The 20,956-nt window shown below is 39.5% G+C and overlaps 1 protein-coding gene across 1 annotated transcript; it reads left to right on the top strand.

The window, feature by feature from the left end:
- Window positions 1–999: 999 nt before the first annotated feature.
- Window positions 1,000–19,993, top strand: LOC102853875 (cytochrome c oxidase subunit 5A, mitochondrial-like). Its single transcript, XM_006888291.1, has 4 exons — window positions 1,000–1,099; window positions 14,586–14,702; window positions 16,128–16,249; window positions 19,880–19,993. Exons 1-4 carry the CDS (start codon window positions 1,000–1,002, stop codon window positions 19,991–19,993), a joined length of 453 nt encoding a protein of 150 aa, XP_006888353.1.
- The last annotated feature ends 963 nt before the right edge of the window (window positions 19,994–20,956 follow it).

The raw sequence follows: 20,956 nt of genomic DNA on the forward strand, positions 1-20,956 counted from the left end.
CCTATGAGTCCGCTCTGGCTCAGTAAGTAATACAAGAGACTCAGTCACAGTGTTCGGGATGAAAAAGAGGGCAGCTGTTGAGACCCGAGAGAGGGAACGAAATGAGGAAGACGGGTCTGAATGTTCAGCCCTTCTTTCTTCAGTGGTCCGCCAGTTAGGGAATGTACTATACCAAGACAAACTCAACACTGGGTGACAGTGAGATAAATTCATGCCCGAGAAAGACGATCTACAAGGTTTCAAAGTCAGGGCATATTTAATGAAACGTATAAGTATTGGCATTTGATAAACTCCCATTTCTGTGATGGCCGATCAAGGGCCCTTCTGTAGTGGGTGCGATAGGCGTTGGGCCACAAACATCCAGATAAAAATCGCAGAACTGTGGATATGGTAACTCAATTACCAGCAATTATCTAATTTCCGAACCTGTCTTCTTTTCTGTAAAGTGAAATGATTGTGCTTAACTTTTAATGCTTGTTGGCTGTAGTATAAAAAGTTCATTTTAAGGTCGCTCACATAGTTTTTATGCATTCATTCTCAATTTACGCTCAAACTTTGATAGCAAACAAAGATTATTCTTTTTTTTAAATTTAGGTTGTTTATTTTTCATTTCAATGAACATCTACAGAGATATTCTTATTATAATTTGCTGTCATTATTTATTGTTCCCATTTTAAAGAGAGAGCCTCATGAGACGGACTCGAACCATATCTGCCCCTCACCTTCTTCCCATCCTTGCTCCATGATGGCTGCTGTAGGTCACAAGACTAGAGCGAGCGGAGCCGAGAAACCACTTAATTTGTCCTTAGCGTGCCGCCGTAGCCGCTGCGGCCGCGTGGTTCTCTCTGCTGCGGAGGCACGAGCAGTACAGTGGGAGGGTCCTGGCGTTCCTCCCACCGTACGTCAGTGCGTGAGCCCGGCCTCTGAGAGCTCCGGAACAGCCGGCGCGCTCACACCCGGCTTCGCTTCAGCCTCTTTCGACTTGCCGCCATCGCTGTCATGCTGGCTGCCTCTCTCCGCCGCTGCGTCGCAGCCGCAGCCTCCCGGGCCGGCCCGCGAAGCCTTCTGCACTCCGTCCCGACCCCCAGCTCCGCCGCCGGTAAGGCCCCCTCCTGCCATTGCCCGCTCCCGCGTGTCCTTGCAGTGACCTGGGGCCCCGCCGACACTCGAGGGCAGGCTCCCCCCGCGGCCTAGCCGGTGCCCTGCGTGCCAGTGGCGGTTCCCAGAGACCGCAGGTCCGCTCTGTATGCTGCCTCGATTTGTGGGGGACTCGAGTTCGTGCCCACGCGGCCTCTCTCAGCGCGGTTTCATGGCGCGGGCATCATGGTTTGATCAGGTTCCGCCAGACACAGTAGTGGGCGCCGCGATCCTGGACACCCCCGCTTCTTGGTGTCAACCGGCACCTTTAGCTTTCTGTCACTGATCGGGTCCTGGGGCTGACCCTGCGATCACCTGGCCGGGAGTGGCCGCTGCGGGCCTGTAGCGCCTCGGTGAAGGTGACATTGAGCCGCAGGGCGCGCCTTTCAGGGTGGGGGTGGGGGTAGCCCCTTCAGGACCTGGGCACTGTCACACCTTTTTCCAAAAGCACAGTATGCGTTGGTGTGGAACACAGTATACTTTTTAATTTTGTTTTAAACTAGGCATTTATTTTGTATGTCACCTTCACGATTGATTCTGGTACTTTTAGGGACTGCTGTAGGTTGCACTCGTTTGTCCACGTTTAAAGTGGATTTTCATATTTCCTGACACCTAGATGAAAGTCTTACATTTTTAGGTCTAAGAATCAGAATATTACTCTTTGGTAAATTAAATGTCATAGATCCAAGGGTACTGAGTTTTGCAAATATGAGGAAGCTTCGGTTTGGGGTTTTTTTCCGCCTCTTGGCATTAAAGCCTGATTCCTGGTCTATGACATGTGCAGCCAGTTCTTGTTTGCTATCTTACTTTTCCATTATATGTGTACCAAGATATTTTGTGCCTAGAACTGTGTATATAGTTACAATGATTGTACCTTGATGTTGGTCCCTGATGTCAGTATATTACATTATGACATTTAACCCCCAGGTTTGCATATTTGAACATTTCAGAAACTCACAGCTAGTACTTTTGTTCCATTAGCTAGAACCTATGAAATAGATCCTGCTTCCTTCTGGTCAAACTTTTATTTTTTTATAGCTTATCATAAACTATTAAGGCTAGAGCGAGGTTAGAGACAGACCATGCAGGCCATCTTGTTTTATAAAAGAGGAAACCAAGGCATACCTTGTAAAGACTTCTTAGGTATTGATGAAATAATTTTGTTTCTTAGCCATAATTAGGTTTGACACATCCTAACTTGGGGCGTTTTTTTGTGTTTCTTTCCTTCCCCAGTCGTTTAAGTGTTGGACTGTTTTTAATTTTTTCTTACAGCTAGGTTTTTGGGGAGATTTCCTACATTTTTGTGGTTGGTTGAGAGAATAGAGTTTTTTTTTCCCAAATTGAAATTGAAGGATTGCACTTTTCTTAGGCAGCACTTATGACTTAGTGGTAAGGAGTTGCTCTGCTGACCCAAAGGCACAGGGTTCACATCCACCAGTTCAAATCTCCTTCCATTCTATTTACTCCTCTGAAAACTCTGGGTCAATTCTGACTCAATGATACTTAACATTCTTTTTTTCTTAATAAATTTATAAACACATTTCTTTTCTAGATTTTTTTTTTATTCCTCAACCTATATATGTTTTAGCAAGAAAAAGATTTTAGGGCGAGAGAGAGAAAGAAACTGGTCCCAAGAAATAAGCTGGCCTTTATTACATGGTCTGAGAGGGATGCCAAGTGACAAAGAGCAGAGAAAGTAAAAATGGAATGTGGGTAGTGTAGGGTGGCCTCTTTTTATAAGGGTCCTGGGGGACTAGGGAAGATGGTATTTTGCTCAGAATTTGGGGCTGTTAATTAACTTGGGTTTGGGCTTTTGTGATTAGGCCCAGAGCCTTATGGCCACCCTAGATGTCAACAGGTTTCTCAAGGAGTGATCAGTCCTTCTAATATATATCCCAACCACACATCATGATCTGTCCACAAGGAGGCAGTATTAGAGAGATTACCCATTTTCAGACATCTTTGTGTGACCTTGGACATTTTAACCTTCTTGAGCCTTAATCACCTTTTCTCTAAACTTGGAATAGTATTTGGTAGTTGTGGGATTTAAATAATATTATTTAATCCTTGGCATATAGAAAATGCCTAGGACAATTTGTAATTGCTTTATAATCATGTGTTCTGTTTTTGTGTATTATAGATTGGAATTTGTTACCACTGTAGAACTGAAGAGATTTTAAGCAGTTGCAAAGTCCATAACTTAAAGCTATCACAAGCTGATGTCCCAGTATGATGTCCTTTTCCAAGGACTGGCCCCTCCTGACAATTTATGCCCACCAAAGTATGTGGGGCAGAGTCACCATCCCTGCCTCTAAGGAGAACCCTGTTTATACTTTACAAGACAGACTTGTGTCTTCTTTTGACACTTAGCTCTAACTTATAGTAACTCTATTTATAGTAATTCTTTATATAGCAGAATGAAACATTGGGTCCAGAAAACCAATGGTTGCTTGTCCTGGGTCACAATCACCTCAACAGTGATAGGTTTACTTCTAGAATTCTCATTTCGAACTCTTTGCCACTGAATTGGAATCGACTCATGGCTGACCTAGCAGTTCTCAAAGGCTGTAAATCACACAAGAGGAGATTGCATATCTTACTCAGAGCAACTGGTGGATTCAAACCAAGCACAATTGACTTACCCACTAGGCCACCAGAGCTACACCATTGAAATATTCATTCTTTGTGTATTGTTCATGTAGATTGATAAAAGCCAAGAGATAAATGAGCCCCTTAACATTAGCTTTTTTTTTTAAATGAGCTCTTGATTGATGCCAAAAAAGTAGTAAGGAATAATTTTTAGATTGAGACTGTAGCACTGCTCACTTCCTCTAAATTGCTCTTGTTTTTTACAACGCATCTCTTTTCCTACTCTGGAACTCTTAGGTTGAATTAAAAAAACCAACACAACACTTGAGTATTTGTTCAGAATAGCTTGCCGCCTCCTTGTAGGTACCAGTAATTCTCCTCCAACTCCTAACAACCCTCTCTACAGCAGGACAAAACCCTGATGGATCGTGCTCCATCTTCACACTCTCGCCTGTGCTTAAAGCCTATTGTTGTAGTCACTTTGTCCCTCTCCTTGAGGGTCTTCCTTTCTTTTCTGATCCTATACTTTAACAAGTGTGATGCCTTTCTCAGGGACCAGCCCCTCCTGATAATATGCCCAAAGTATGCAAGACAGGTCTCATCACCATTCTTGCTTCTGAGGAGCACTCTGGCTTCATTTATTGCAAAATAAAGTTGTTTCTTTGGGACATCTGTAGGATATTCAATATTCTTTGGTAGTACCACAATTCAGAGACATCAATTCTTAGACCTTGTTTGTTCATTGCCCAACTTTCAGGTGAATGTAAAGTAATTGGAAGTACTGTACTGTAGCTTGGCTCAGGCATGCTTTAAGGTGGCATACTTGCTGTTTAAGTACTTTCTGAAGCTTCACTGGGGTGGTATAGTAAAGATCACTGCCCCCCCCTTCATTAAGATCAGTGTTTTATTTGGTAGAACAGTATTTTGCTTTAAAAGGTGAAGTTAAGAGAATTAATCAAGGTAAGAAGAGAGCATGGTTGAAATTCATTACGTTAGGAAGTAAAGGATGGAACCAGATTTTTTAAAATTTTTAAAAAAAATTTTTAAGGCATTAGCCTCCTTTTGACAAAGGGAAATTTGTTCTCATAAAAAAACCATTTTCATATTTTCAAAATATTCTTCATACAGAAGCAATGGGTTATTGGATATTAGTCACTGGGAGAAAACCAATGGAGACAGCCATTAGGTCTTCATGAAGCCCCCTGTCCTGAATGTGGCAGATGTAGGTGCTAGACCAACCAGCAACATATTAATTTCTGGGACTAGCATTCCTTTAGACAACTTAGTTTATAAATAGTGAATACTCCTAGATTCTAGTTAAATGTTCCAATGTCTATGTTACATTTTTGGTGCCCTGTTCTTAAAAGCTCTAGACCCTTTCTCCGCTTTTTTGGTTCTAGCTTCTTTTATGGCATTTGTAACCAAAACCTGGTTTTAAGGGAAATTTCATGTAGCTAAATCAGACCTCTGAAGTTGCACAGTAATGTTTTGTGAAAGGAAGTTTATGTAGCTATGACTTGATTTCTAAATAGAACAACTAGGGGAAAGTTTAACCAGTGGTGGTAAAAATTAGTATTTCTCTGCTGCAAGCCTCCAGCGTGCTTGGGTCTGAAGTGATCCTGTGCATTCCTATAGTGCTTGCAAGAGCAGTGTTGAAATGGTTTGAGGCTTTGCTCTACACCATCCATGGAGCAAGGTTATAGAAATTTCAGACAATTGGGAAAAAAATTAGTATTTTTCTGGATGCATCTATTGTAATGTACAATATTATCTGAAGTGATTTCACTCAAGAAAAATTATATGTTAATAAGCTATGATTTAACTTTTCTCAGATTTTTTTTTTTAATTTTAATGAAAGTTTACAGAGACTTTGGATTTCCGAGCATTCACTATTGCACAGTTTCCTCCCTGCCTACCTCTCCTCCCCAGTTTGCTTTTCTCTTTGAAAAGTAAAAGAAAATTTAAAAAAAAAAATTCTTTCAGTCCATTTCACTATGCAGCTTTCATTCTGGACTCTTGTCATGACAGTAATAACTAATCATATATTCCTCCTAAACAGTTCTCTCCCTCATCTGTTTCAGTGCAGTATACATTATTTATCCCCTCTTAGTTTCCCCCCAACTCCTATGTCAGACCTGCTTTACAACAGTGGTTGTTGTTTTTATATGCCATTGAGTTGCCTGCAACTCATAGTGATCCTATATACAAGAGCCCTAAATGCCATTCTATCCTGTGTCAACCTTGCTGTCTCAAACACATTCATTCCCACCACTCCACTCACAGAATCGATCCATGCCATTGAGGGTCCTCCTTGCAACATGCCCAAAGTGTGTCAGATGAAGCTTCAGAATCCTTGACTCATAAGAAACATTCTGGCTTTACCCTCTCCAGGACAAACCTGTTTGTTCTCCTAGCAGTCCATCGTATATTCAACACTCTTCTTCAGCACCACAGCTCAAAGGCATCAACAACAGTGGTACTGTATAGTATTTGTCCTTTTGTGACTGAGATATTTCACATAGCATAATGTCCTCCAGGGTCAATAATTTTGTGTATTTCGTTAGTTCTGGTCAGTCTGTCCTGACTCATTCATAGTCTTTTATGAACATCTAATGAACCTCAGTTTCTTTCTCTTGCTAAAAAAAAAAATCATGAGTTTCTTGTTTTTCAATGCAGTATAGTATTCCATTGTGTGAATATACCAAAGCTTCTCTGTACATTTGTTTCTTGATGGGTACAGCTCTTTACTGTTGTGAACGAAGCCGCAATAAACATGGGTGTTCGGTTATGGTTTCTTTAGGGTATATTCCCAGTGGTAGAATTACTGAGTCAAATGGTATTTCTGTTTCCAACCTTGAGAAAGCATCATACCACCTTCCATAGTGATTGCACTATTTTACATTCCCACCAACAGTGAATAAGGGTTCCAGTTTCTCCACAACCTCTCCAGCATTTGTTTTTTGTATGATTTCACTTTTGACAAAAGTTTACACCTATGAAACCTCCATAACCCATTGATTTTGAGTTGATGCTAACTCACAAGGACCCTATAGGGCAGAAAGAGAGTAATTCCCCACCCCAGGGTACACATACTTTTTTTCACCACTGTAGATTAATTTGCATTTTCTAAAATTTCACAGAAATGGAGCCTACTCTTTTGTCTAGCTTTGTTGGGCTAATATTTTTGAGAATAAGCCATATTATTGATTCAGGTTTTCTGTTCATTTTTGGAGTCGGTTATGTTTACCTTTTCATTTAGCAACATGAGGAGAGGATTGTGTTTTCCTAATATCAACCAGTCATATGCATGTTAGTGTGTGTGTATATATATATATACACACACACATATATATACATACACACACACACACACTATATACATATAGTAAAGGCTTAAGAATTGAACTAATGCGTTATAGATATTAACTTGATGAGAAGCTGCTAAACAGTTTTCCAAAATGGTTGTACCATTTTACACTTAAACATTAAGGCCAGCTCTACTGTTGGAACAAAGGCGGATTATAATGTCTTAAAAACAGTGGGTTAAGGGCTTGTTAAAGTCTTTGTTGACACATTAAATGTGAGTAGGGAGCTCTTGGTGGCTTAGTGGTAAGGAGTTATTCTGTGCTGTTGAGTCGCCTGCTACTCATAGCGACCCTATGTACAACAGCCCTAAACCCTGCTCTATCCAGTGCCAATCTCACTGTCTCCAACACACCCACCCCGATTACCCCAGTCACTGAATCAGTCCACCTCATAAAGTGTCTTCCCCTCCTGTACTGTCCCTCTACCCTCTCAAGCATGATGCCCCTTTGTCAGAAGAAGCCTCAGAATCCTTGCCTCCAAGGAGCAGCCTGGTTTAACCCTCTCCAGGATGAATCTGTTTTCTTAGCAGTCCATAGTATATTCCTAGCACCACAGCTCAAAGGCATCAATTCTCCTTCTGTCCTCCCTCGTCATTGTCTCTCTGATGCATAGCAAATTATTGCAAAGACCATGGCCTGTATCAAACACACCTTAGTCTCCAGAGAGACACCATTGCTCTTCAGTACCCTGAAGACTTTCCCATCGCAATACGTTTTTTGATTTCCTGGCTACTGGTGCCGAGAGTGTTGACCGTGGAACCAAGCAGACTAAAGTTGTTAACAATCTCAATCTCTTCACCATCCATCCTGATGCTGCCAATTGGTCCATTGGTGAGAATCTTTGTCTTCTTGATATTTAGCCTTGATCCATATTTAAGGCTGTAGTCTCTGATTGTCTGCAGCAAGTGCTTCAGGTCTTCCTCAGTTTTAGCAAGCAGGGTTGGGTAGTCCGCATAATGCAGATTGTTAATGGATCTTCCACCAATCCACACTTCTCATAGAGCCCAGCCTCCAGGATAATCTGTTCTGCATATAAGCTGAAAAGGTATGGAGATAAGCTATATCCCTGGCATACACCCTTCCCAATTTTGAAACATGCAGTGTTTCTTGCTCTGTTCTGACAACTGCCTCTTGCAGCAAATACCACAGGAATGTCTATCTTTGTTTCATTGATTATGCAAAGCCATTTGACTGTGTGGATCATAACCTACTGTGGCTGATTCTGAGAAGAATGGAAATCCCAGAACACTTGATCATACTAATGTGAAACCTGTACTTGGACCAAGAGGCAGTCCTCAGAATATAGCAAGGAAAACACTGAGGTACATGGTTCAAATTCACCATCTGCTCCAAGAGAGAAAGATGGACAATCTCCGATGCAATTTACAGGCTCTGAAAACATGCTGGAGGGTCTGTTATGAGTTGGTTCCAACTCGGTAGTAACTAACCGTAGTCTTAAGAGTTCTTAAATATACATGTTGTTGGCATTAAATATTTTCGCTTGTAATATATTTGGGTCTGGAGGTCCATTCTTTTCCTCATCATAGAAATTAAAGCATGCCTTATAGGCTTAAATATGTCCCATTTCATTCTCGGTTTGCAGAGATATAGGTCTCTGAGAAGATTGAAACTTGAGATGTGATCCTGTGGGACTAATGATGTGCATTTTGCTGTAGTGTCTTTTATGTGCTGTCTAGTATATGACTTACAGTAACCTTATGAACAGCATATCTGAACCCTGCCCTATTCTGTGCCATCCTTATAATTTCCGACATTAACTTGAGTCCATTGCAGCAGTCACTGTGTGTCAGTCCATCTATCTAATTGAGGGTCTTGACTCTCCATGCATGATATCCTAGTCCAACAAATAGCCCCTCCTAACTACATGCCCAAAGTATGTGAGTTGAAGCCATGTCATCTTTTTGCCTCCAAGGGGCAATCTGGCTGTATTTTCTGTAAGATGTATCTGTTTGATCTTTTGGCAGTCTGTGGGATATTCAGTATTCTTTCAATACTACAGTTCAAAGGTATCAATTTTTCTTCTGTCATCCTTATTGTCTAGCTTTCAGATGCAGTGATTAAAAAGACCATAGCTTAAATCAGGAACACCTTATTCCTCAAACTGGCATCATTACCCCTCTGTAATCTGTAAAGGTCCCTGACTGCAAACATTCCTAATGCAGTACATCTCATCTCCTGATTGCTGGTACCAAGGGTGTTGATATTTGATTTAAGATGAAATTGTTGACAGTTTGTCTTTTCCCCATTGTTACCTATTGGACTAGTGGTGAGAATTTTTGTTTTCTTGATGTTGAGATGTAATCCATATTGAAGGCTGTATTTTTTGGTCTTCTCCAAGCATTTCTTGTCCTCCTCACTTTCAGCAAGCAATATTGTATCATCTCTATAATGTAGGTTGTTAATAATGAGTCTTCCTCCAATCCTGGTGCCACATTCTTCAGAGTCCAACTTCTCTTATAATTTACTTAGCATATAGATTGAATAGAGAATAGAGAGAATGGATACTACCCTGACATGTGCTTTTCTTAATTTTTTTTTCTCCTTGGGTGGTAGTTCTGTCTTTATAATTTCTTTTTTAATTTTTTTATTAATTTTAATGAAAGTTTATAGACTTAGGGTTTCCGCCCCTAATTCACTCTTCTTGAAAAGTAAAACTTTCATTATTATGCAGTCCCTCCCCTTAATTAATTTTAGTGAAAGTTTACAGAGACTGGATTTCCATTCATTTTTGCACTTTCCTCCCTGCCCACCCCTCCCCTCACTTTTCTTAATTTTAAACTGTCATTTTCCTGTGCTGTATTCACACAACAACCTGTTAGTCTTAAATATAGCTTTTGCATGAGCATAATAAAGAATTCCCATTCTTAATTTTAGTCATAATTTATGATCTACATAATCAATAAAACACAAATAGACATTCTTCTGGTATTTTTGCTTTCAGCCAGGATCCATCTGACATTAGCAAGATGTCCCTTGTGCCACGGCCTCTTCTGAACCCAGCTTGTATTTCTAGCAGTTCTCTGTCTGTGTACTATTCTGGCCTTTTTTTGGATGATCTTCAACAATATTTTGCATGTGATATTAATTATATTAAATAATTTATTAATTCTGTTGGATCACCTCTCTTGGGAATGGGAACAAATGAATCTCTTGCAGACAGCTTTCCTCCAGATTTTCTGACATAGACTGGTGAGCACATCTCTATGTCTCAGGTTGCATCTCTTGTTAAAACATACCAATTGGTATCCCACTAATTCTTGGGGCCTTCCCCCCACCATTCATTCATAGTTGCACATTTTCCTCCCTGCCCATCCGTTACCCCCCAGTTTGCTTTTCTCTTTGAAAAAAGGAAAAAATTTCTTTCATTGTTATACAATATCCACCCCCTCCCCGAGTCCACTTTGGGGCCTTATTTTTGTCAGTGACTTCAATGCAGCTTAACTTTTCTTTCATCACCATTGACTTTTATTTTAATACAGAGGAAACAATAAGACAACTTTTTTTTTTAACAACTATTTTTTAAAACATGAGGATGGGTGAGCTCTGGTGGCCTGGTGGCGAGAAGCTGCAACTGCAATCTCAGAAATGCACTGTTCGAATCCACCAGATGCTCTGCTAGAGAAGGAGGAACAATCTCCTGTACCTGTCAGATCTGATTTGACGGTACACACAAAAAATAATGAAATAAAATAAATTAAAAAAGAAAAAACACACATGAGGATGAAAGGGCCTAAATGGAAAACACCATTGACTTTTGATCATATGGTGCTTCCTGAAATTTCCATCAGCCAGTTCTTTTTGGTACAGTGACTGTATATTCACTCCATCGTGTTTTTCTCCCCCCTTCATCTTTTATTTATTTTTTATTATTTTGTGTGTATATGTGCTGTTGAATTAGTACAGGAGATTGCCCCTCCTTCTCCGGTGGAGCATCTGGTGGATTTGAACTGCGTATCTTTGGGTTGCAGAGCAGCTTCTTGCCACTAGGCCACCATCTTCTTTTAATGCTTCCTGTATCATTCAGTATTTTGCCTGTAGCATTTCTCAGTATTGCAACTTGGGCTTGAATTTGTTTTTCAGTTCTCTCAGCTTGAGAAATGATGTAGCCTTATGGTAATGTAAGTTGTTCTTGTGAGATGCCTTTGAATCATTTCCAACTCATAATGGTCCAGCGCACAGCAGGAGAAACACTGCTTGGTCCTGTACCATCCTCATAGTCAGGCTCTTTAAGAACTCATTGTTACAGCCACTGTTTCAATCTATTGTATTGACAGAAAATATAATTTTTTCTTTGTATAAATTATAATTAGATAAGGATTAATTATTACTATGTATCTGAGAGCTGAACAGTGAATAAAAATGACAGAAGAATAATTGATGTCATTGAGTAGTAGCATTAGAGAAGAGTGCTGACTATCCATCCTGTAGATTGCCAGAAGAAGAGACAGAAATGTCTGGGAGAATGTGCAACCAGATTGTGCCATCAGGCAAGGATGGTGAAGCTTCACCTCATATTTTGGGCATATTGTTGTTAGAAAGGATTATTTCTTGGAAAATGACATCATGCTTGGATTAGGTAGAACAGAGGCAAGATCCTCAAAGAAATGGTTTGACATAGAGACTGCAGCAATGAGCTCAGATACATAGGAGCTGATGAGGATGATGCAGGATAGCACAGGGTTCAGATCTCCTGTTAATAGGGTTGCTATGAGGCATACTCAACATGATGACACATAACAATAGTTGTTTATTTAGTGCCTAAGGAGGATCATCGATGGCTTTGTGGTCAGGAATTGCCCTCCCAAACCAAAGGCAGGTGGTTTGAATCCACCACCTGTTCCATGGGAGAAAGATGATGGGCAGTCTTCTCCCATGCAGTTTACAGCCCTAAAAAGCGTCAGCTGTGAGTTGGTTCCATCTCAACACCACACAAGGTGACAAGCCTTGTGTGAGATTTTATTTACTTTTATACTTAACATTTATAATCTGGAAAGATACTTACTGACTTCCATTTTATAACTAAGAAACAAACTTGAGCTAATTCCCCCAAGATTAAGCAGTTAGAAAGTAAAGAGAGCTTAGAGGTATTTGAACACTAGGTTGTGCTGCTGCCTCAGAATCAAAGGTAAAATTCCCCATTACCTAACCCCATTACAGAAACTGTTCAGGAGGAAAACAAAGATTTTTCTTAAATTACCTCAAAGAGTATATTGATTAAAAGAATGCTAAAGGCAAGAAAAACCCTGTTTTGCTCAAAATAATATATGAAAATATCTCACTTTATAGACATCTTACAAAAATAATGTGATTTCCCCCCCTCGCAGTGGGAGTAGATGAGATTTGTCAGTGTCTGTGTCTAGTTTGGATAAAGCAGTATCTAAAATTACCTAATTAGTCTAATTTTTAATAGTCAATACTTTTCTTGTAATATTCAATAAATATGGAACTCTATAAAAAATATTTTTTCTCTCCCAGAAATAACCAGTTGTTGTTGTTGTTGTTATGTGCCGTCAAGTCATTTGCGATTCATAGTGACCCTATGTACAACAGCCCTAAACCCTGCTCTATCCTGTGCCAACAGCTTTGCCTCTGACACACCCATCCCGATTACCCCAGTCACTGAATCAGTCCACCTCATAGAGGGTCTTCCCCTCCTGCGCTGTCCCTCTACCCTACCAAGCATGATGTCCCTCTCCAAGGACCTGTCCCTCCTTACAACATGTCCAGAGTATATCAGACGAAGCCCCAGAATCCTTGCCTCCAAGGAGTAGCCTGGTTTAACCCTCTCCAGGATGAATCTGTTTTCCTAGCAGTCCATGGTACAAGCAATACTCTTCTCCAGCACCACAGCTCAGAGGCATCAATTCTCCTTCTATCCTCCCTAGTCACTGTCCAACTCTCTGATGCATAACAAGTGATTGCAAAGACCATGGCCTTTATGAGGCGCACCTTAGTAATTAAAATAAAAACTCCTCCCACAAGGAATTACTTTTTTTTTTCATGAACTTCTTTTTGTTGTGATTTGATCAAAAGTTTACAGTGTTGTTTGTCCATTTAACAGTGCATACACATTATGTTTTGTGACACTGATGACGATCCCCACATTGTAACAGCTGTCCTCGCACTTCCTCCCGCTTTCCCTTTTCCATTCATCCTTCTTTCCAATCCCTTCCTGCTTCTGAGCTTTCTCCCTGGGTAGTAGTACTGTTTTGATTTTGTGTGGTTAATTGTTCTAAGGAGGGTATTCTAAGGAGGCTTATCATTTGGTTGAAAATTGAGTTTTGGGAGTGATTTCCTTTTAAGGCTTGAAGGATGACTAAGAGTAATCTTAGGTTCCACCAGACCCTAAATTTTTTTTTTTTTAAATTTTTTGTGTTTGTATCATCAAATCAGATCTGACTGGTACAGGAGGAGATTGCCCCTCCTTCTCCAGCAGAGCCTCTGGTGAATTTGAACCATGTACCTCTGGGATTGCAGTGCAGCTTTTTGCCACTAATCAAATCTGTGACTTGGCAGCTGAGTGCCTAATCTGTAGTGCCACTTTAAGCACCACTAGTACCACTGGTAGACTAATGGCGAGAAGCTGCACTACAATCCCAAAGGCACGCAGTTCAAATCCACCAGCTGCTCCGTAGGAGGAGGATTCACAGTCTCCTCCCATGCGATTAACTGCCTCTGGAAACCTGCCAAAGGACCAGTTATGAGTCAGGTCTGACACAACATGCAAATTCTAAAGCCAGGCCAGGCCTAGCTTCCAGGTCCTTTCTGTGCCCCTCTCCTGCAGTGAGTTTTCCAAGTCATTGTTTGTATGTCTCATGAGGCATATGCTGAGGGAGTAGTGGATTATTTTTGTGTGACCCCTTTCTCTAGAGAGGAGGTAGATCTTGGCTTCAAGATTCTTGTGAATTTGAGATGCACAGGAAACTAACTCCTGCAATTTCAAACTGAGAACAAACTTTGTGACTCTTCTTCCTCACCTCATGTCCTGACAGCCCCAAGTTTTGCAAGTCTCCACATAGGGACCTTGTGGCTCTTTGGCTACATTGTTCTCATGGACCTTTGGCTACATGATGTCCTGTTTAATTAAATATTTACTTATGCATGGGAACCATAAGGAGGATTTATTAGAGTTTTGTTCTGTATTTTCTTCCACTCTTATCAGAGATTTTCTGTTATGATCCATTTTAGAGCAGTCATTGGTGGTAGTTGAGCACCATCTGGTTCTACTTATTAACAATTTTTAAGTTAACATTGGACACAAGGAAAAATAAAACATAAGCATACATATATATACTTTGTTCTGTTTGCTTTGCTTAATTCTTAAAGATCCTTTCATAACAATATATGGTTAATTTTGTTTGACTTGCTAAATAATTTTCCTACCATGCCATATATAATTGATTCAAAATTTAATAAATAAATTAGTACTATTTTTTTTTAAATATTGAAATTACTGGTTTTTCTCCATTGTAGCTGTCCAGACAGTTCGCTGCTACTCCCACGGGTCTCATGAGACAGAAGAGGAGTTTGATGCTCGCTGGGTGACATATTTCAACAAGCCAGACATCGATGCCTGGGAATTGCGTAAAGGTAATTGAAAAAGATGTGGTCTGCTTTGCTATGGAAATATGAATTGCTATATAATGTTTCACTACTTTGTTAAAAGCAAGTATTTGTATTTTGAAAGTACACATCATGTAAACTGGTTTACCTCATGCACCTTGCATTTGAAGTTTATGACTTCCCTGGTGTGTGTTTTTGTACACAGCAAGATTTTTTTAAAACAGGTACAATTGATGTTTGGGGCCAGATGATTCTTTGTGTAGGTGGAAAAGGGCATTCTGTGCATTGTAGTATATTTAGCAGCATATGACCTCTACCCAGTAGGTGCCAGTGACATGCCTTACTGTACTTATAACAACCAAGATACCTGTCTACAAGTCCCTTGAGGGACACAATCATTCCTGGTTGAGAACTATTTCTATAATGTCAGAATAAGAGCCAACAGTTTCTAGGTAATGGTTTGAGGGGCTTTTATTCTTTTATAAGATTTGTCTTGTCCTAAAAAAAAAGTCCAGTCTAAGGTAGGAGCTTGTTTTCCTAAATTTTAAAATGCCTTTTTTTTTATGGGTAAGTAGCATTAATGTTAACTAATCACTAATTTCCATTAGAGTAATTCAGTCTTTGTGGCTTATGTTTATAGCATTTTTCCCCCCGCTGGTGTCCTCTGTTTAGATATTTTTAAATAATAAAACTTAACAATCCAAGTGCTTCAGACTTCTTCTAAAATGTAATGACTCTGCTTTGCTGCACTCAAGGAAATTCGTACTGAATAATCTTGAGTAGAAGTAATGGAAAGAACAGCAATTCTGTGTTCCCATTAAGAGAATCTTGAATTTTATGATGTGTCATTTTGTGCAGAGTCGAAAGTAATCATGCCCAGTCATTTCTGGTTGAATGTTTCTGAGTCTGTGCACTAATGTTTCTCTATAATAGCTCCTTAATGCCCTCATTTGGGCTTCATTAATACTCACTAAGCATTTCCCTGGTGGTTTTAGAGTCTTTGCAATTAATTCTTTTTAAAGCAACTAAAGCAGATGCATTGCACTAAAAGATGCGAGTTGGAAATGGCCCTCTTGTTTGAATAGAAACCTACTAATTATTATGAAATGGTATTTGCATTTAGGAAAATACTTATTTTTTTCCTTTAGGTTTCATGCTGCTGCATAAGTTATCCTTTCCACTAATTTACTGTGATCTTGTCTAGAGTTTTTTTGGTTTTGTTTTTATTTTTTTTTTAATAATTTTAATGAACATTTACAGAGAATTTGGATTTCCATTCATTCATTGCTGCACTTCTCTCCCCGCCCAGTTGTCTAGAGTTTTTAAAGGCCTTTATAGATGAGAATAGAAGTTCCACAGATAATATAGCCATAGTGCAATCAAAATATAGATAACTAAATTGCCATTTAAATGAGAATATTCTAGCTTGACATGACCTTTTTTTTTTAACAGGGATGAACACACTTGTTAGTTATGATCTGGTTCCAGAACCTAAAATCATCGATGCTGCTTTGCGGGCATGCAGACGGTTAAACGATTTTGCTAGTGCAGTCCGCATCCTAGAGGCTGTTAAGGTCAGTGAAATAACTATATTCTTGATGTGGTTGGGCATATTCTATGCTTTTGCATTTAAGATTCTTGAAACTAGTTCTCACATGGCTAGAAGAAGGTATCTCCATGGCACAATGGTTAAGTAGTTTGGCACCTAAAAGAAATGGTAGTGGTTTGAACCTACCTACCAGCTCCAAATTGAAAGAACTGAAATACACATTCAAGCTTCGAGTTGTTTGGTTTTTTTTTGTTTGTTTTACTTTATTATTTTTGTGTGCGTGTACCGTCAAATCAGATCTGACTGGTATAGGAGGAGATTGCCCCTCCTTCCCCGGCAGAGCATCTGGTGGATTCGAACCATGTACCTCTGGGATTGTAGTTGCACCTTCTTGCCACTAGGCCACCAGAGCTCCCCTTCACGCTTCGAGTTGTAATACTGAGAGAGGCTATAGAAAAAAATCTTGAATGATCTAGAAAGCATCAAAAGAGCATGGAGGAAATGCACAAAGTCACTGTACCAGAAAAAAATGGTCAACACTGAAATATTTGAGGAAGTAGAATAGGATAAAGTGGTGATGAGGGAAGAAGTTCAAGCTGCCTTGAAGGAATTGACAAAAAAGGTCTGAGGAAATGATAGGGTACCAATTGACGTATTTCAACTAATAGATGCAGCCCTGTATATGCTCACCAATCTATGCCAGAAAATTTGGAGGACAGATGCCTGGCTGACTGACTGGAAGAGATCCGTATTTGTTTGATACCCAAGAAAGATGGTCCAACAAAATGTGGAAATTATTAAGCAGTAAAATGCAAGTAAATTCTTGCTAAAGATTATGTAAAACTGACTAGAACAGTTAATTGACAGAGAATTGCCGAAAGTTCAAATGTTTGGGTTTTTTTTTTTTGCATGACAAAGAATCTTTACTTTTAAATGATTACCAGTATATTAATAGCAAGTAACAAGTTTCCATATTCTACTATCTAGTAATTTCTACAAGAAACTCAAGAGCAGCCCCAACTAGACCACTACAAGTGTGTTCTGCTTTCCGAAAGGTCACTGTATGTCACCTCACTTAACAAAGGGCCTTCTTCAGCACCTGTTTTCATAAACTGAAGTAAATTTAAAAGGGATTTTTGCTTTTACAGAAAAAAGGCAAAAAGAGTGAAACCAGCATCCAGGCATTTGTTCTTTCAAGCTGCCTTTAGAAGAGGCCATGGCACAAGAAATACCATTGCTGGGGTCAAATAGGTCTTGGCAGACAGCAAAAATACCAGAAGAATGTCTGTGTTTTATTAACTACACAAAGGTATTTGACTGTGATGATCATAACAAACTATGACTAGCGTTAAGAATGGGCATTCCAGAACACTTAACTATGCTTATATGAAATCCATATCTACACAAAAAACTTTCGTGCAGAACAATGGTTTGGAATTGGGAAATGTGTACATTAGGCTGTATCCTTTCTCCATACTTACTCAGTTTGAAGTTTTTAAGGAAGAATGTGGCTTCAGAATTGGAGGAAGACTCATTAACACAACCTTGCTTGCTAAAAGTGAGGAAACTTACTGCAGAAATTCAAAGACTCCAGCCTTCAATATGGATTCTATCTCAACATTAAGAAAACAAAATCCTCAGCAATGAGCCAATACACAGCACGTCATAATAGATGGAGAAAATGTAAACTGCCAAAAATTTCATTTTACTTGAATCCACAATTAATATCCTTGGTACCAACAGTCAGGATATCAGGACATGTGTAGCACTGGCAATGACTCTTGTCAGGGACCTCTCCAGAGTCCTGAAGAGCAGTGATGTCAGTTTAAAGTCCTTGGTGTACATGATTCAAGCCATGGTTTTTCCAGTCACCTAGCCACTGTGTGTTTAAGAGATGGACCATGAATAAGGGTAACAGAAGACTTGATGCATTTGAGTTGTGGTATTGGAAAAGACTGCATATCCCATGAACTGCCAAAAGGACATTTATGACTTGGATAAAGTACAACCTGAATGCTTCCTGAGGCATAGATGGTGAAGTTGGGCACGTTGTTAGAAGGGGCTATTCCTTGGAAGGGGACATCATATTTGGAAAGATAGAGGGTCGAGAAAGAGGAAGACCCTCAACAAAATTAATTGACACAGTAAGTGGCAGTAAACTGTCAAGTGTGTTAGAGATTGAGAATGGCACAGAATAGGACAGGGTTCACATTTGTTGTTCATAGGGTTACTATGAGTTATACTTGACTTGATGGCACCTAACAGCAGTAAGAAGCAATTCTTCAGGACAGAGTCTGCTTCTGTGAAAACTATGACCAAGAAAACCCTATCGGGCAGTTTGACTTTATCACATGAGGTCAGTATAAGTTGATCTGTTTCATTGCACCAGCAGCAACATAGCTAGAGGGATGTGCATAGTAGCTACAGTCTTTTACATTTATCAGTGGCCTTAAAAATTTTAGCAATTCCATTAGAGAATTAGTGACCCTATGAACAAAAGACCTGAACACTTGTATAACTTTCATTTTTTCTCCAAGTTCATAGGGTTTCTGGAGGCAGGCTATTTCGGAAGTGGATGCTACTCCCGCTTCCAAGCTTGTTTTAGCCGGCAGCTCCATCAAACACAGTCCACCATGGGTAACCATTAATCACATTTGACACATCAGTGTCACAGTGTTCAGCATCACAGCAAACATGAGTTAATATTGTGGAAATGTATCTGAAATTGGTGTATTAATTGGAGAAACCTTTGAGGCTCTATTTGTGGGAAGACTTCTTTTTATTTTAAAAGATATGAAAATGTAGGAAAATATAATTTCCTCTCTCCCTGGCTTGATTGTAATTCTTCTGACTTTCATGTAATGGAAAAACATTTAAATAACCACCCTTAAGGAAACCTAGAATTTACTCAAAACAGAACTATTAACAGCTGGACCCTTTTTCAGTCCATCTGCCTGAGGAACCTTTTTTTTTTAAAAAAACAAACACATGAACAGTAAGTTTAATGTTTCCCCCCTCTTTTAAGTAAAGAAGTATCTTAATAGTTTTAAATAACTGAGGAACCTTTTAATAATACCAGTATAACTTTATGTTCTGGTAAGGTTTCTTAAAAGTCCTCCTGCCCTGGGGAAAAGGAATCTGCAAATGCAGCTTTCCATGAAGAGATAGGGTATAGTGACAGAAACTCCAGGATTGTAAGGGGCCAGGGGCCAAATGTGACATTACATTATCTACAGTGGTAGTTAAGGTTCTGTGGGCTGTAATTCATTCAGCACTGGTCACTAATTCAATTAGGGTCTCAAATTGAAGACAAATTAAAAAAACTTTTCCTGTGATAACGTAATTATTCCGTAGTCTGCTGGGCACATTTAATTACCTTCACAAAATTCTGTCATCACCACCTTGTTTTCCAGTAGTTCCTGGCTTTAAAATGTTTTCCTTGATTTAGTCTAATCTCTTTACAATTATTTATCAAGTGTATTAAAAGCCTATCTTGAATAGTGCCTAAATAAGTTGCTGTCATTATTGAACAAATGTGTTATGTTAAAAGCAAGTGACCTATATATTCAGTCTATGCTACTAGCCTCTGCATATGTGATTAAAAGTATTTTCACTTTTCAGGATGCTAAATGAGACTGTCCCCTTTTGCCAACAGGATAAAGCAGGACCTCATAAGGAAATCTACCCCTATGTCATCCAGGAACTTAGACCAACTTTAAATGAATTGGGAATCTCTACTCCAGAGGAACTGGGCCTTGACAAAGTGTAAGCTTGCAGGTAAGCAGTACCACCAGCAAACCGCTGAAGAAGGCAGAAAGGAATGGGGCTAAAAGTATTTAGATGCTTTCAGACCTGTAGTGTAGGACCATTTTAAAACCTTTGTTTTTAAACAAAGAATTTGTTTAAAATTTGTACAGATATTTTTTAACAGTTTAAAGCCATGTAGTACCAGTGGTAAAATTTAAAGCACTAGGATTGTTATTTTAGTTATAAGGTAAGCAGAAGCCTCAATTAAAAGCAGAAGTCAGTCAGAATGGCATATTGTTTTGTGTCATTAAGTCAGAACCAACTCATAGCTCTTCCCCCCAGCAAGTTTTCAGAGGCATTAGATCGCATGGGAATTGATTGTCCATCTCTGTGCCACAGAGCAGCAGGTGGATTTGAACTGCATACCTTTCAATTGGCAGCACAATTCCTTAACACTAAGAATAACGTGTTGTTGTTAAGTGCTGTCGAGTCACAGGCGACTCATAGCAACCCTATGAAGGAGAGTCCTCGACACTAAGAATAACATAGAGAACAATATAATGAACCTCTCTACATATACTGGACAGCATCATGATAAATGGAAAAAGATGGAAATTGTCAAGGATTTCATTTTACTTGAATCCACAATCAACACCCATAGAAGTATCAGTCAAGATATCAAATGACATTGCATTGAGCAAATCTGTTGCAAAGCACACCTAAGCCATAGGGCTTTTAATTGTCTCATACATATTTGAAAGTTAGACAATGACTGAATAAGATCAAAGAAGAATTGAAACCTTTTAATTGTTATGTTGGTGAACAATATTATTTCATGGATTGCCATAATGGGGGGAAATCACTTTTGGAAAAAGTATAGCCAGAGTACACTTCAAGAATGGTGAGACTTGGTCATACATCCTTCAGGCTTGTTACCAGGAATAGTTGGTCCCTGAAGGAGGATATCATGTTTGGAAAACAGAGG

This window comes from Elephantulus edwardii, unplaced genomic scaffold (assembly GCF_000299155.1).
Source record: "Elephantulus edwardii isolate Elephantulus edwardi_28Jun2011 unplaced genomic scaffold, EleEdw1.0 scaffold00066, whole genome shotgun sequence".
NCBI classification, from domain to species: domain Eukaryota; kingdom Metazoa; phylum Chordata; class Mammalia; order Macroscelidea; family Macroscelididae; genus Elephantulus; species Elephantulus edwardii.